The sequence below is a fragment of the Lactuca sativa genome, chromosome 9 (genome assembly GCF_002870075.4).
Source record: "Lactuca sativa cultivar Salinas chromosome 9, Lsat_Salinas_v11, whole genome shotgun sequence".
Taxonomy (NCBI): domain Eukaryota; kingdom Viridiplantae; phylum Streptophyta; class Magnoliopsida; order Asterales; family Asteraceae; genus Lactuca; species Lactuca sativa.
Window position 1 is genome coordinate 174633842 of NC_056631.2, and position 15655 is coordinate 174649496.

Sequence of the window (15655 nt, forward strand, 5' to 3'; positions counted from 1 at the left end):
TTGTTTGTGTATATGAGAATTACTATATAAACCAACTTTCTTATACTATTAAGAAAAATATGTACATTAAAAAATGCAACTAACTTTCTGATTACTCTTTTACAGGATTGGATTCCTTTTTTTTTAATAAAATTATATTTACTTTTATTTTATAACAAAATTGTCATTGGATATGTATGTATGGTAATTCTATTATTACATTTATATACTTTACATTTTTGTGTAGATAGAAAATCTGTATTATTTTTCAAAGTCAAAACAACACGAAACATAAATCAAACAGTCATAGGTCGCTAAACATTGATCATCTTACAAATAGAAAATAAAAAAACGTGGAATGACATAATTAAAGACAATCAAATCATTTAAAATAAGAACTGTCGAAGAATATGGTAGTTATGCTAAACACTAAATTAATACAATTATGCAGGAATCAATATGATAAAAGTGACAAAAATAAAAATAAGATGGGGAGAACGAGGATAGTCCTTCATAAAGATTCAAATAGAAACCAAAAAGAGAAAACGTAAAATTCCCAAACTGCCCTTTGATAAGAGAAAAAAAATTGAAATTACAATGTTCCAAAAGAATGAAAGAACAACAGGATGTTTTAATAAACTAATAAACGAAAGTATGTTGTCATTTTTGCATTTAACTTATGTTGTTTCATCATTGTGTAGGACTTGCATTAGTGATAACAAAATACACAGGGGATGCAGTCACTAGGCGAATCAACATTTGACAATACCTAAACTTTTATGGGTTATCAAAATATAAATGAATCAAGATTACAACTTTTGATATATAAACATACAACACTTACTTAAGATGCATTCAAGAAAACATCAATGAGATTTTTAATGTTGAAAGAAAATAAAATACACCAATCAGGATGAAAATGTCAGATGGTATATTATCAAGAGTTAGTTTTGAGTCTTCTAATAGTGATGAACTTTATACGAGTATACTAGAGGATGTTGACATTAATTCCAATATAGCTCTAATACAACAACTTTGTTATTTTGTATTCCAATATGCAAGAAATAACAATATACTTCAATTGTATTTTTTGTTTCACATTCAAGGGTGAGTTTTGAGCCTTTAGTTAACTTGTGCTTTAAGGCAATATTTTTTTAAAAGCAATCCCAATCACCCCCGTTATAAAAATAAATTGTTTTTCATTTTTTTTCACTATGTTTTATACTTTCAACATAATCTTCGTATTGTTCCTTCGGACTCTGGACCTTTGCAGTAACAACATCCATCAAATATTTAAAAATATTTATTGTCATTTGTACAATAAGATATACCAGTTAATGTCATTAAAAACATATTTTTATCTAAAATCATGTAAAAATAGCTTGTTGATCAGTAGTACCGTGATATATATATATATATATATATATATATATATATATATATATATATATATATATATATATATATATATATATATATATATATATATATATATATATATATATATATATATATATATATATATAAGGTTAAAACCCGTGGAACCCACGGGTGCTATTTCTAAATTGAATTTAAAAATTAATTATTTAATAAAATAATATTTCAATAATTCTTATAACTTATAAATTGTAATATTGAATATTTCAATAAATTTTTTAATTTGTAAGTATTTAATTACAAAATAAATGAGAAGTATTTAATTTGGAATGAAGATTTTTGAAAACTCTTTTTTTTTATGCATGATTCTTGTTGGACATATGGAGATGATGCATTACCAATGTGTGTAATGAAATTAACATAAAATACAACAATATGTAATTATAAAAAAATACAGTAATATGATCGATTAAGTGTGATTTGCTAAAATTGAATAAAACGACGTTACAAAAAAGTTGGCTACAAATTTCGAAAAACTTCCTTATAAACAACATTGGAAGTTTTATTTGTGAGTTTTCCATCTTTATCTAAAATTAATAATTTTAATCCCTCTCTGCTCTGAACTCTAGATAAGGCAACATACAATTGTCCATGTGAAAAAACTGGATCTTTCAGAAACAAACCAACCTTTGATAATGATTGTCCTTGACTTTTATTAATAGTCATTGCAAAACATACGGCCAAAGGAAACTGTCTTCTTGTGAATTTGAAGGGAATCTTTTTTTCTGATGGAGTTAAAGACATTCTTGGAATAAAAGTCCGATTTCCAATATTAGTTCCAGTTATTATACGTGCCTCAATAACACGTTTGCCCAATGATAACACCTGTAGTCTTGTGCCATTACATAAGCCGTTTTTCTGATCAATATTTCTCAGTAACATTACTGGAACACCAATTTTTAAAACTAACTTATGATTTGGTAAACCGGATACTTTGAGACCATTTAATACATCAGGAGAGTATAGATTTGCATCAAATTGATCATGGAGAAATTCGGATTCACATATGTTGTCTGAACTTAAATATTCAACTTCATCTCCTGGAAACTTCTTAAGCAAACGGCCGTTTATTTCCTGGACAACTTCATTTTTCGGAGCAAGTATCGCTCTTTCTTGGAAATAATTTATATCGCTATAGTTCTCTAAAATTGAAGGATATACAAACTCAATTAAGGAACCTATAGGATCATGTGAATCGTTAATGAGAATATCATCCGGAATATTGATAATCGTTTCACCTTCGTTCGGACCACCAAGTTTTCCTTCTCCTATATCCAACAACCAATTTGCAAAATCTCTTATTTTTCCTATATCTGGTTGATCCCTTCCAACAGTTAGCCTCATGTTTTTTGTTAATCTATGGACTTTGCAATGTTCCCATAAATATGAAGAACTCAAAGAAGCATTTACAATGTTCTGTCTACTGCCACCCGGAACAACAGGTAGAATCTGTCTAAAATCTCCTCCAAAGACAATAACTTTCCCTCCAAATGGAATATTTGAGATTGTTGAATTTACGCACCTTAGTAAATCCTTAAAAGTTCGATCTAAAGCTTCAAATGCATGCTTATGGACCATAGGTGCTTCATCCCAAATTATTAAAGAGGTTTTTCTTATTAAGCTTGCCAACTCACCGTCTGGATTTATGTTACAAAAAGAATCCTCTGTAAGCTCAAATGGAATTATAAATCGAGAGTGTGTTGTTCTACCACCAGGAAATAATAAGGAAGCAATACCGCTTGAAGCAACATTTAATACAAGATTTCCTTCAGATCTAATTGATGCAGATATTGTTTTCCATAAAAAAGTTTTACCCGTTCCACCATAACCGTAAACAATGAAGACACCTCTATTTTCTTGAATAGCACTCATGATGTTTAGGGAAATATTACGTTGCTCATTTGTTAATGCAAGAAACATACGATCATAGTCATTCTTTATAACGGGAACGTCGTAATCTAGCTCCTCGGTGATAAGCCGATTGTTTGAAGAAGAAACGGATTCAACATCTGGGTATGGCATGTTTTTGAAGTTTTTGAGTGTAGAGTTGTTTCGAAGTAAAATTTGTTGTATTTCGAACAAAGTTAAGTTCTTAAGTTCATCTACTCCGAGTGACAATTCTGCACGAAAATATTAAATAATTAATAAAATTTGTCGTCGATATTTAATAATTTTATTAATAATGATTTAATGGTTGTTGAATAATAAAAATAAATTAATTTAAAAAAAATAAGAAAAAATGTTATACCTGCAGACTTAAATCTTTGTCGTTGTCTATATAGAATTCCATCTGCCAAATATTCTCATGTATTTTCCCAAACGACCTCTGGTTTTGACATACTATTACACATCTGCCAAAGTTAAGTTCTTAAGTTCACTGATACGTTGTAGACAACCATTTTTTGTTTGAACAACGATATCCCTCTTCTCGATTGAATCTGAAATGTCACCAATTATTAAAGCAGCAACCTCAGAAGCAGTCGGTAGGTTATATGTTCTTCCATCTTGCTCCCTTCTCCCGATAAGTCGTAATTTCATATCAACTTCTAGATTTTTCTGAAAAGTATCTCTTACCATCCTATAAGATCTAACCAACACATTATTTGAATCCAACATCACCTTAATATCTTCAATAATATCAGTATCAGTTGATGTTGATTGATCCTTTTCACCACTAAAACAAATATATTTATAAATAATATTAGTAATATATATATATATATATATATATATATATATATATATATATATTAATAATAATACTAAATTATGAATAAGAAGTTTGAGAAAATACCGAAAACATCTTTGTCTATTTGTAATTTCGTTGTCAGTGTCATAAATGTATAACTGTGAGAATTTTGGTTCCGATCCTTTTGCTGGCAAAAGACTTCCAATACTATGATAATTTTGACCACCCAATCTGAAAATGTATGGAGCGTTTCCTCTATTGATTGAAGAATCAATTTTACCACCCATCGACGTGAAAGAAAACATTGAATTGTAACGTCGAATGTTTTTCATGAAATGTTTGCTTTTTGAGTCCATATTTCGGAACATTCTTTCATAAGTCGGGGGTGCATTCTTTAAATCTGGAAGTTGAACTTTGCCGTAACCACAACATAATGAATAATCCGTGTTTCCCTTTTCTTTACCTCTAATGGATTCATTTCTCCATAACTTTGCACGACATGTTTGACATACAACAACTTGATCACCATGATCCAAATATTCTGTAAAATAAAAGCATTGAATAAAATATCAATGAATTTTATAATTATATACAACATAGTATTTGAAATGTAAAATGGATATTATTTTTTTATTACCATTTGAGATACCAACTATAAGATTTTCATTGTTCACTTGATGTATATTTTCTACATCTTCTGTCAGATCAATCAATGGGATAGGGGATAAATGTCTTGTCTTCGTTTTTAATTTATGACATCCTGGATTTAACTTGATTGATGATGAAGAAGTTGTTACTGTGGATGCATTTTTTGATGTCATTTCATTTGAAAGTACATGGTACTGTCTTTTGTTTGCTAACTTGGAAGTGGTATATTTATCGAAACTGATGATATCTGACCAAAAAAAAATTTATATATTAAATAAATAAATAATTAATATATATATATATATATATATATATATATATCACAATTATATACATAATGGATAATAGTATATTTTAAAAACCATAAATAATTACCATTTCTATTGTTAGATAACGGATTTATAACATTTGTAATGTTAGAAAATGGAGTTCTAACATCTGTAAAGGAAGGGCAGTATTGTATGGTTGTGTTATGCTTTGGAGGTGTTGTAAATGTATTAACATTTTGAGTTTGACGAACAATGTTGATTGATTGATCTGCAAATAGAAATAAATTATAAAACTTGTAAATATATGTATAGAACAATATAACAGTATTTTTGAACAAATATTGTAATGATGTACTTGGAACGTTCGATGTTGTTTTTATTTTCTTCGATCTTTTATTTTCCAAATATATTTTTCTTTGTCTTCTTTTCTCTCTGGCCTGCATGTGGTACATGTTACTGTTGTTTTCTGCATAAGAAGACATATGTTAGGATATGAAATGTGAAATTATGTACATAATATGTTTATATAATACAATTGAAGTTAGTTAGAATTAAATAAATAATGATAATAAAGTAAATGTATTTAAAAAGTTACCTTTATTAATTTGTTTATTAAAATGTGTAACAAAATTTGCAAATATTAATTTACTCTTTTATAATATATTTTAAACAAATTAGTAAATTGAAGATTTTAAAAATATTAAATAGTATAAAATAGAAAATATATTTGTTTATATTGTGTAAAAGAGACTTTAAATAAAAATATTAAAGTTAACATGAGTCGGATTGTAGATATGGGTCCGAAAATAAGATTTGAAGCGGAAGCTTGTGTTGTAGTTGCAGAAATAACTCCATCAAAAGAAGTCTGGATGTTTGTTTACAACGACTCCAATCTTCCATAGACGGTCGTCGAAGATTAGCAGTCAATGACTGTCCTCGATTCCCCCTAAATCGATCGCAATCAACAACGCATGAAAGGGAACCTAGAAAATCATGGAGATCTACGATATCATGTAATCGTCCGATTTGGTCTCCGTCAGGATTGAAAAATATGATCCGAAGGTAGACTCTCCTTCTTGCTGTTCCACAATCAATTATTTCCCTGATGAGCATCATGACTCATCATCCTCATTTCCAACCTAGGGTTTATTCGATTTAAATCTGTTGTTTCCCCAATTTCAACCAATCGTGGGTTCGGATGATATCAGGGGTTAAAACCCTAGATCTCCATGGAATCAATGAAGGTAAAATTGTGTGATACACGATAATCGTGATAATTATAAATTGCTTATTGATCTTAAACATCTATTCCCGCTTATTTTTTTACAATTAGAAAAACATCTATTCCAGCATATTGATTATTGTTGTAAATTTCAACCATAAATTCATAGAGAAAACAAAGTGATCTGAACTCATAATACTAACCTGACATATGGATATGGAAATCTTGCAGGTAGAACTGGAATGAGGATTAGAACTTTAATGAAGCAGTTTGATGTAAGCTTAATGAAAAAAAAAATCGCAGAAGCAATTGAACATTAAGAAGACGAATGAGGTGTTTCAAAATTTTGGATTTCACGTTTTGAGGTAAAGTTATATGCTTGAATATTGGAAAAAGATTACGATTTTATGATTTTATTGTTGTTGGATCTTTATTAGATATAATTTTGTTCCTGATTTTTTGGAATTTAAAAGATTACAACTAAAAATTAGTTTAATATTCGAATTTCATCTAAAAAGGGAGTATAGAATATTAGGAAATAGTAAATTGAATATAGGTTATTTATAGAAGATAAGTAAATATGCTGCAACCATTACAAAAATGTATGAATTAATTGAAGAGAATCAAAGATATAAATTTTGTTTGCAATTGGTTATTGATTATTTATTAAAAATAACATATTTATCGTGAGAAAAATAATAGTTATTCTAAATAATAGACATAAATGTTCCATGTTTAAAATAATCAACATAAATATTATAAATAATAGACAATAAGAACACAACACATAAAAGTTGGTTTCTATTAAATGTAATTATTCAAATCTTGTATCTAGATTACATAAATGGTCACTACATTTTAAAACTTAACTTACATCTTCCACTTTTAAATATAGCAAAACATGAAGAGGTTAAAAAAGAACAGGGTGTCATTTTATGGGTTCCTGTTTATAAAGAAGCCATCGATTACAACAGCTTTGTATAAATATAATATAAAAATTAGTTATACCATTTTTCCGATAACCAAATTGTGCGTTATCTTCTTTTCAATTTTCTTAATTAACAAAAAATTTAGATTATGTAACGGATAAACATCAGCATTCCTACATCTAAACGTTCACGTCAATCCTAAATAGGCTTACATCACCTACAACGATTGGACATACCAATCGATTGCAGCCGGTTACATACACCAAGAACCCTTCGCCCTTTCGCATCGCATTTAATACCCCTCTACACCACTCAACAGCTTCGACCTTCTTATAAATCACAAACCCCATAACATCTACATACCACATCCAATCACACTACCCATCGGAAAACCAAAAGCCAAAACCACTCCCACAAAATGAAACCGGCTGAAATGGAAAGCATCATTCATATGCTGATTGGCCAGGCGGAGGAAGAGCTGGCCGCTTTAACAAACCTCGAAAGCGATTTCTACTTCAACCAGGAGATGAAGAACGAACTGCTGGAGAACATGAGCCGCCGACCAAAGTACACCAACTACCTAGATATGAAGGAAGTCATCAACAACAGTACGTACGTGGCATCAAAAAGAATCATGGCGATTTACAGTTTAAAGAAGGAAACTGAAACGACCATCCAGGAGCTCAGGAAATTACTCAAAACACTTTCAGAAGATGATCAGCCATATATGGACTGATCAAAAACAAAAAAATCTCCAACTCTTTTGTCATCTTATTATCCATGGTCTCTTTAAATCGTTTTCTCTTTTGATGCTATGCTTATGAACAGATGCATGGTTCAGCCTTGTATTCACCTTTAAGAAATATAATCTATCGTTTATGTCTATTTTGTCATTCCATATATAAACCGTAATGCACACACACAATAAACCACATGTGAAGCACGTTTATGAAGTTTTATTCTCCTGGAAATTGTCTATTCCGTTGTCAGGTACTAAACCGTACCTTTTGCTTTTCAACATAAAGTGATAATTTTGTCACATTACCAACTCTCTTCAACATAAATATAGATAAGAAACACCAATTATGTATGTATTCACATTTGCATCTGTTTTATCTCCTCAACATAGAGAAAACAACAAACCAAAAAGGTTTCATCCGACCCCCGCATCGCGGGGGCTCCCCATCTAGTTTATGATATTTAGAGGTTACATAGAAACCAATGAAAGTACATTGTCATTAAAGGAATGTTCCATTAATATTAAACCAAAAAACATTTTAAAGTACAATGGTATAACCATAAGATTTAAATGGTTTAAAATGAAAAAAGTAGGATTCATCAATATGATGAAAAAAAATTATCAAGTAAACAGCCGTTAAAGGGAATGTTACATTCTAAAAAATAACATAATAATGATTTTTACTGGTTAAAGGGAAACCAATGAAAGTAAAATGTTGTAGTATTGACTATTGAGTAGTTTTTTTTAGTTTAAGAGGAATACCAACAAAGTTTTCATTTTTTTTTAATACAAATTAGATAAAGCACAAATTAAGCACCCTCAATCACAATATAATTTTACCTGTAAAAGTATCAAAGTATCAAGCTCGAGATAGCTTTATTAGTTTCTCCAAAAAGGATAAAATACAGGCATGGAAAATAGCCTAAAGTCTTATATGGCAATATGTATATTAATTTAATAGTTCATTTTTTTTGGATTTAGATCGTTCCATTTGTTCCACTAAGATGCATAGGATGATAACAATGTACTTAATTGATATTGAAATGTCATGACTTTCTTTCTGGAGGTATGTTTTCAAATTATTCAACCAATTTATGTACTTATCTTTATCTTTAATGTGTTTAGAATTTAGTGTTATAAAAACAAATAAAATAATTTAAATTAGCTTATTGCATGCTTGATGAATTGAAGTTGATTTTTCTAGGATTCGTCAACACTATTAACATGTTTTATGAAAATGACTTTTGCTGTCTTTTTTGTTGACTCAAAAAAAATTTTGCATTCTTTTTACCTGTACTTATTATAGCATCCTAATTTCATTTATTATTATCACAAAATTGTAGTTTCATATATATACCAAGTTATAACAATATAATCCAAATGTAAAACAATTTTCATTTGTATAATAAGGTAAACTTTTATAAGTATAATAGGGGTAAAATGGGTAAAATAGTAATTTTATCAATAAATAACATATTAGACTTCATTTATTTTACTTTTTAAATAAAAGAACCAATATTTGCTAATTAAGAGTGTAAATAAAAAGTATTTACAAAACAAAAATTCAATATAAAAATAAAACATACTACTACACCAGTAGATACGAATAGCAATACACTTCAAAGGGGAAAATAAACAATAGCATTATGCTTAAAGGAAGAGACAACAAAGGCATTATAGTTTTTAACTAAAAGGGGTAGCCAAAAAATCATAAAAACTTTATACTAATTAACAACCTGGATGAGCTGTAACATTTGAACAATAATAACCCCATATGCAATATCGGCCAAAAATTTAAAATATTAAGAAAAAATTCAAAAAATATTTACAAGCAAATAAACTTCAAAATATATTTTATTTGAGTTATAACCAAAATCAACTAACTTGTCCACTTTAAAACAATAAAAGTATCCAAAAATATTCAAAACCAAAAATATTTCACATCCTAAATACCCTAAAATAAAAATCATACCAAGCAATCAAAATATCTTTATAACCAAAACAAATGATCAAAACATATTAAATGTGTCTTATAACCGATAGAAACTCACTTTTCCATTTTTGGAATCAAGAGTGGAGTTTCCTCTGCGGTTGACTTTCTTTTAGCCTTAGTTGAACTTAAATCATATCCAGAATCAACATCATAAATTTCTTGGAGGTTGCGCTTCAAATCACCTGATATTTTGCTTGGACTTGTTGCGGTTGACTTATCAACTGTTGAGGGTGTAAAACTTTCGTCTGTTTGTGAGATCACATCCTAATTTAAAATAATAATAATAATAATAACTGTTTAATTCCTAAAAAAAATAACTAATATAATTAAAAGTTTATAAAATAAAATGAAAAACCTTTTGAACAGGCTGTACAACATCATCGGATTCCAAAGCAACTTGATTTAAGGAGACAGATTGAATACTCTAAAAAATAAAATGGAAATATGTTAATCGTTATGTACTTTAATAGTAAAGAATTGTAAATTTTCAACAATAAAAGATTACATACCATAAGTTCTATTTTACTTTCCAATTCAGAAACAATAGACATATCTTCTGTAACTTTGAGAACTGTGTAGATGTTATTATAGTTGTTGACATTGTATTCTGTAATATCTACAACAAAACCAAACTTGCGGTTTTTCAACACGTTAAGTTGCATTGGAAATAGGGCATCACTGTCTCCGGGCTGTAAGATATATTTTAATAAATTAAAAAAATAAAGTAAATGTTTTCTGATTTTAAAGGTATGAATAATATACCGTATCATGTATCTTTTTCAACTCGTAGGCACTTATATTTAACAACCTCCTTGCTTCCCTATCAAAAAGAGTCAATCCAATGGTTCCAGTACAATCTTGTACGTTAATTGGAATTATATACCTAAAACAAAAAAATTATGTCATTGTTAGTGTTGTTTTAAGATTGACAAAATTAATAGAAATAAATATGTCTATACTTTATAACTGACTGAAATTCAGATTTTTTGCATTGTGCATTTGTACACTCGACAACCATAGTTTCTGAAATTCCCTCAGGGTTAGTATACGAATGATTGGTTTTGGGAACAGGGATAATTTTTTTTCCACATTTTTTGCATGCTTCATAATACCATGGTAGATTCTGCCTTATATTAACAATGGAAGCAACTAATAAAAACTTCATTTCCTGTATCATATCAAATGTAAAACTTATTAAAATAAATTATGCAAAAATAAAATGTAAAACATATCAAATAATGCAATATACCTTAATTGGTTTGGTGATCTCACAGACTGTTTTTAATGGAAAATTACCCTTAAAGTCATCTGTATATGAAGAAGAGTAGCTTTGAAGTGTAGTTATGCTTTTTTCAGTTATACCGAAATTGTCATGACATTTCAACCTGTAATGTTTAATTTAGATTCATGAATATTAGGTTTTGTGTTTTTTTAAGTTAAAATACATTATAAAAAAATAAAAAACAATTGGAAACTAACTTATTTTTAAACTCATTTATTTCATAAATGTTAGAATTTATGAACAATTTCGTTACTTCAAAATGACTTTTAGCTTCACCAAGACCTGTAAAAAATGTATATCCAATTAATAAAAATTATATAAAAACAGTAATTATAAACATCTATATATAAAGACTGAATACAAACCATTCCAAATGTTTAGCTTCAAAAATTGCATCACGATAACAACAAAATTAACCGTCGGGTTATTTTTTAGGTATTCTGAAATTTGATATGCTTGACTTCCAAAAATAGTAACCTTCAGATGTACATAACTAAATAAACCATAAAATAGTATATTAATATTAATTTGTGATTAATTAAAGATAATAAATAATAAATAAATAATAAAATATAATCTCACTCTAGGTTGCTAAGAGTGAGTTTTATATAATACTTGGATGGTACTGGATTTGAAGTTTCAAGAGGCCTAAATGACACGATATGTCCAATAACATCTACACAACAGATAACACAACAAAAAGTTTTGAATTAAATTCGTAATATTTAAATAATAAAATGTATAACCAAAAAAACAAATGATAAAAAATGATTTTATTAATATTTTATGACTAACCAAAGAATGTGTCTCTTGGGCATGTTTGTTCTATGATATAATTAAAGTCAACAAACATAAATCCATTGACCGGACCCGAGAAATCATCACATTTTTTTAGGATGCTTTTCCAATCCAAAGTTAAGGTCTGTTTATGACCTGTATAACTAAAACCATTAGTAACAGCAACCATATTGGGTTTTATAACTATATAACTTTCATCTTCCTTTAAAAGATGACGAAATCTGGAGAAATTCTGATTGAAGACACGAGCTTGGTATTGTGTACCCTGTTTAAAAAAAAAATTAAAAATTATTATGTTCATGAAACATGTCTAATATTGAATGATGAATAAAAAATATATCAAATACAACAAACCTCCTCGTCCATGATGATCATTTCAATCGAACAAACTTTATTATTTCTGACAAAGTTCCAAATTTTAAGCACCCGAACCTTGATATGCGATTTTTCATCTATCTGGTCAATGTTATTTAGGTAAACCTTATTTCCTATTTCCATTTTCTGCAAGAAATTTAATCATTATAGAATTGTAAGGAAAATTAGCAACCTTTTAGAATGTACAGAACATCCTAACCAATAAGTAAAACAGAAAAATTAAAAATCAACACATGACAATAACAACTGACTTAATGTACTCATAAATTTTTAAATTCAATAATTCATTTTATAATAAAATGGAATACAAACAAAAACAAATAATTCATATGAAATAATGTTTTAGATTGAATAAAAGTTTATATAATAAGATGGAACACAAATATAAAATAAACATGAAAACGACAATTATACCGAAAATGTCTCTGCAACATACTAACACTAACAGATAACATAACAATGAGTAAAACAGAAAAATTAAAAATCAACACATGACAATAACAACTGACTTAATATACTCATAAATTTTTAAATTCAATATTTTTTTGAGATTGTATTTAGATAAATACAAACAAATTTTAAAATTTCATACCATCAAAACAAAAGTTACTATGCACATCTGAAAAAGACTATTTTTAATTTTTTTTTAAAGAAAATGAACTTGTAATGTTCATTAGTTTTTCGTCTTTTAAACTGAAAAGGTAGAAGAAGTAGACGATTAAGAAGAATTACAAAAAAGAAGAAGAAGAATAGAAATCATACAATGAAAACGTGATAGATACAGATAAATAAGAACATGGAGGGAATAGAAATATTTGTAATTATGATTTTTGAATACACTAACCTGATATTTAATTCTTGAAGCGTTGCAGAATCACAAAGAATGAAGAAGAATACGTTTGCTGTGGTTTCTATGGAGCAGAATTGTTATGGAGCAGAATGGTAAAAACAAAATAACCGTATAAATGATATTTACGTTTGCTGAAAAATACTGCAGATTTTTAGGGATTTAATGATTGCAATATATTGAATTTGCAATCAAAATAAACAAACTTTCAAATTTAATCGTGATTTTCGAATCTGATTATTGATTAACATATTTTTTCAAATTATTTCCATAATCTTTATTCATTTAAAATTAATGCTTGAATATTTTGAATGCAGTTGACAGCTAAAATTTCCTGATTTAGTTTGAACTTTGATTCAATTTCTGGATTCAATGACATTTACGTAAATATAGAAGAAAAAATGAGCGGGAAAACTCGATTTTGAGGGTCCTTAGAGAGTGACACGTGGGAGAGTTCTATTTATTTATTAGAACTAATTGTGAGACCCGTATATTATACGGGTTGATTAAAACAAAATGTTAAGTACGAACGATTAAATAGAAATTTTATTTGAATTTTAAATTGAAATAAGTGAAAATTATGAGAAAAAAACATGCAAAAAATAAAGAAATAAAAATTATGTATTTATTGTGTAGTACACAGGTTAATTATAACAAAATGTTAAACATAAAGGTTTAAACCGTAAATTTATTTGAAATTTAAAATTTAAAATTTGAAATTAATGGTAGGTTTAATTTATGAAAACCAAATTAATGATATATTGAAAATGAAAATTAAAGTAATGACAAGTGGAAAATAAATATATTTAAAATTATGACAAATGACATGTGGCTAATTTTATGAGGGAATGACATGTGGCAAAGTCATTTTCATTTATTAGGGTAGATTAGGATATATATATATATATATATATATATATATATATATATATATATATATATATATATATATATATATATATATATATATATATATATATATCACGGAAATGCATTCTTCCCAACCGTACAACCAGTCAAAGTTCCAATCTTCGTGTTCCAACAACTCCTCCTTTCTCTCTCTCTTTCGCTTTCACAAGCATACAAATACACAAACTGCCGACTTGTTTTCATCAAATTCTCTTTCATTGACTCCATTTAAGTTCAACTCTGTTTCTCTCTCCCTCTCTCCGTGGAATTAATGGAGAAAACCGGAGGTGACTGGAAAGAGAAACAGGTAATACAATATCACTCTTTATCGGAACGGAAAACTCCACCGGAAGACGTCAAGCTCGCTGCAATCGCCGTTAGCCTGAATATACGTTTGAGATCAGCCGACATGGCTATCCCTATGCAAGAGCGTGCCCTTTGTCTCACCAGATCGCTCATCGATTCTTCCTCTTCGCGTCGTCCTAATCTCACTCTTCTCGCTCGTTCTCTCAAAAAGGTAATCTCTCTCTCTCTCTCTATAATTCGATGAAGTATTTCGTGAACTGAATGTGAAAAACGATAGGAGTTTGATCGGTGGTACGGACCGGCATGGCACTGTGTAGCGGGGAAGAGTTTCGGGTCGTTTGTGACGCACTCGCCGGGAGGATTTTTGTATTTCTCTGTGGATTCCTACTCTTTTCTTCTATTCAAAACAGAGGTTCATTTGATTTGCAACGATCTTCCGCCGCCTTGCCGTCGGTGAATTTCTCCGTTTTACATTCGGAACACTTGAAAATCGTATCAAGTTAACCGATAGTTTCAGGTGAACTTTTTTTGAAAATTGACAAAACATTTGCCGCTTTGAGTTCGATTACTTTATAAATCTCCTTTCCACTTCCATTATTACGCCAGATTCTGCTTGTAATTAATGATCATACACGCTACAGTTGTGATTCATGTAAATGGAAAAAAAAAACACAATTGCTATTTTCTAATGGAGATGTTAGGGTTTGAATTTGAACTTCCGTCGATGATCCTTGGTACGATGTCACCTGAGCGCTTGCGCAAAATCGTTGCCGGTGTCGGTGTAGGCCACCGGCCACCCGTAGTTTCTGTGGAAGTTGACTTTTTGTTTGTTGCTGGTCGGTGACCCTTGCTTTGATTTTCGAATATTTAATTTGGCATTTATTTTTTTGATACGTTTTAATTTAATTATTATTCATTGTTGGTGTGTTTTAAATCGATTATTATGTATAAAAATTACCTTAAAAAAACGTGGGTTTATTCGAAGCCACAACGTGTGGATTATTTTAATATAAAAATTAGACAAACTATAGAAATTTAGTTAATTAAATTTTGTACAAAATGTGATCTCTATAATTTCGATTAAATATTTTTTTATTAGATATAATTTTGCTCATAATTTTTTTGGATAGATTTTAATCAGCAGACTTGAGCATTCAATTCTCACTTTATGTATTCCTTATCAATCTAGTATAAACCTTTTTAGTAATAATCCCATTATTACTAATATAATTA

General features: G+C 28.8%; 3 protein-coding genes across 5 annotated transcripts; 1 reads left to right on the top strand and 2 right to left on the bottom strand.

Annotated features, from left to right (window-relative positions):
• Positions 1–1875: 1875 nt before the first annotated feature.
• On the bottom strand, positions 1876–3438 carry LOC111916978 (uncharacterized). Its single transcript, XM_023912621.2, has one exon. The coding sequence runs from the start codon at positions 3436–3438 to the stop codon at positions 1876–1878; it is 1563 nt and encodes a 520-aa protein (XP_023768389.2).
• Positions 3439–9959: 6521 nt separating this feature from the next.
• On the bottom strand, positions 9960–12483 carry LOC111916979 (uncharacterized). Its single transcript, XM_052767842.1, has 11 exons — positions 12340–12483; positions 11983–12250; positions 11803–11863; positions 11553–11680; positions 11385–11469; positions 11155–11290; positions 10877–11073; positions 10668–10788; positions 10415–10594; positions 10261–10329; positions 9960–10169 (listed from the first exon to the last, which is right to left on the bottom strand). The coding sequence occupies exons 1-11, from the start codon at positions 12481–12483 to the stop codon at positions 9960–9962; spliced, it is 1599 nt and encodes a 532-aa protein (XP_052623802.1).
• Positions 12484–14257: 1774 nt separating this feature from the next.
• Positions 14258–15141, top strand: LOC111917009 (uncharacterized). Of its 3 annotated transcripts, none has more exons than XR_008226317.1 (3): positions 14258–14633; positions 14700–14939; positions 15029–15141. XR_008226317.1 is itself a non-coding variant. In XM_023912658.3 (2 exons), the coding sequence occupies exons 1-2, from the start codon at positions 14388–14390 to the stop codon at positions 14877–14879; spliced, it is 426 nt and encodes a 141-aa protein (XP_023768426.1). In that variant the 5' UTR covers positions 14265–14387; the 3' UTR covers positions 14880–15141. The 3 variants fall into 3 exon arrangements, 1 of the variants encoding a protein (XP_023768426.1); XR_008226318.1 differs by having other exon boundaries at positions 15064–15141; XM_023912658.3 differs by having other exon boundaries at positions 14265–14633; positions 14700–15141.
• The last annotated feature ends 514 nt before the right edge of the window (positions 15142–15655 follow it).

Excerpts from the sequence above, each read along its gene's own strand:
- LOC111916978 (XM_023912621.2), bottom strand. The coding sequence starts at position 3,438 with ATGCCATACCCAGATGTTGAATCCGTTTCTTCTTCAAACAATCGGCTT.
- LOC111916979 (XM_052767842.1), bottom strand. The coding sequence starts at position 12,483 with ATGGAAATAGGAAATAAGGTTTACCTAAATAACATTGACCAGATAGAT. Across the intron at positions 11,864-11,982 it reads CCCAAGAGACACATTCTTTG|ATGTTATTGGACATATCGTG; the intron begins GTTAGTCATAAA and ends TCTGTTGTGTAG. Across the intron at positions 11,291-11,384 it reads ATAAATGAGTTTAAAAATAA|GTTGAAATGTCATGACAATT; the intron begins GTTAGTTTCCAA and ends TAAACATTACAG.
- LOC111917009 (XM_023912658.3), top strand. The coding sequence starts at position 14,388 with ATGGAGAAAACCGGAGGTGACTGGAAAGAGAAACAGGTAATACAATAT. Across the intron at positions 14,634-14,699 it reads TCGCTCGTTCTCTCAAAAAG|GAGTTTGATCGGTGGTACGG; the intron begins GTAATCTCTCTC and ends GAAAAACGATAG.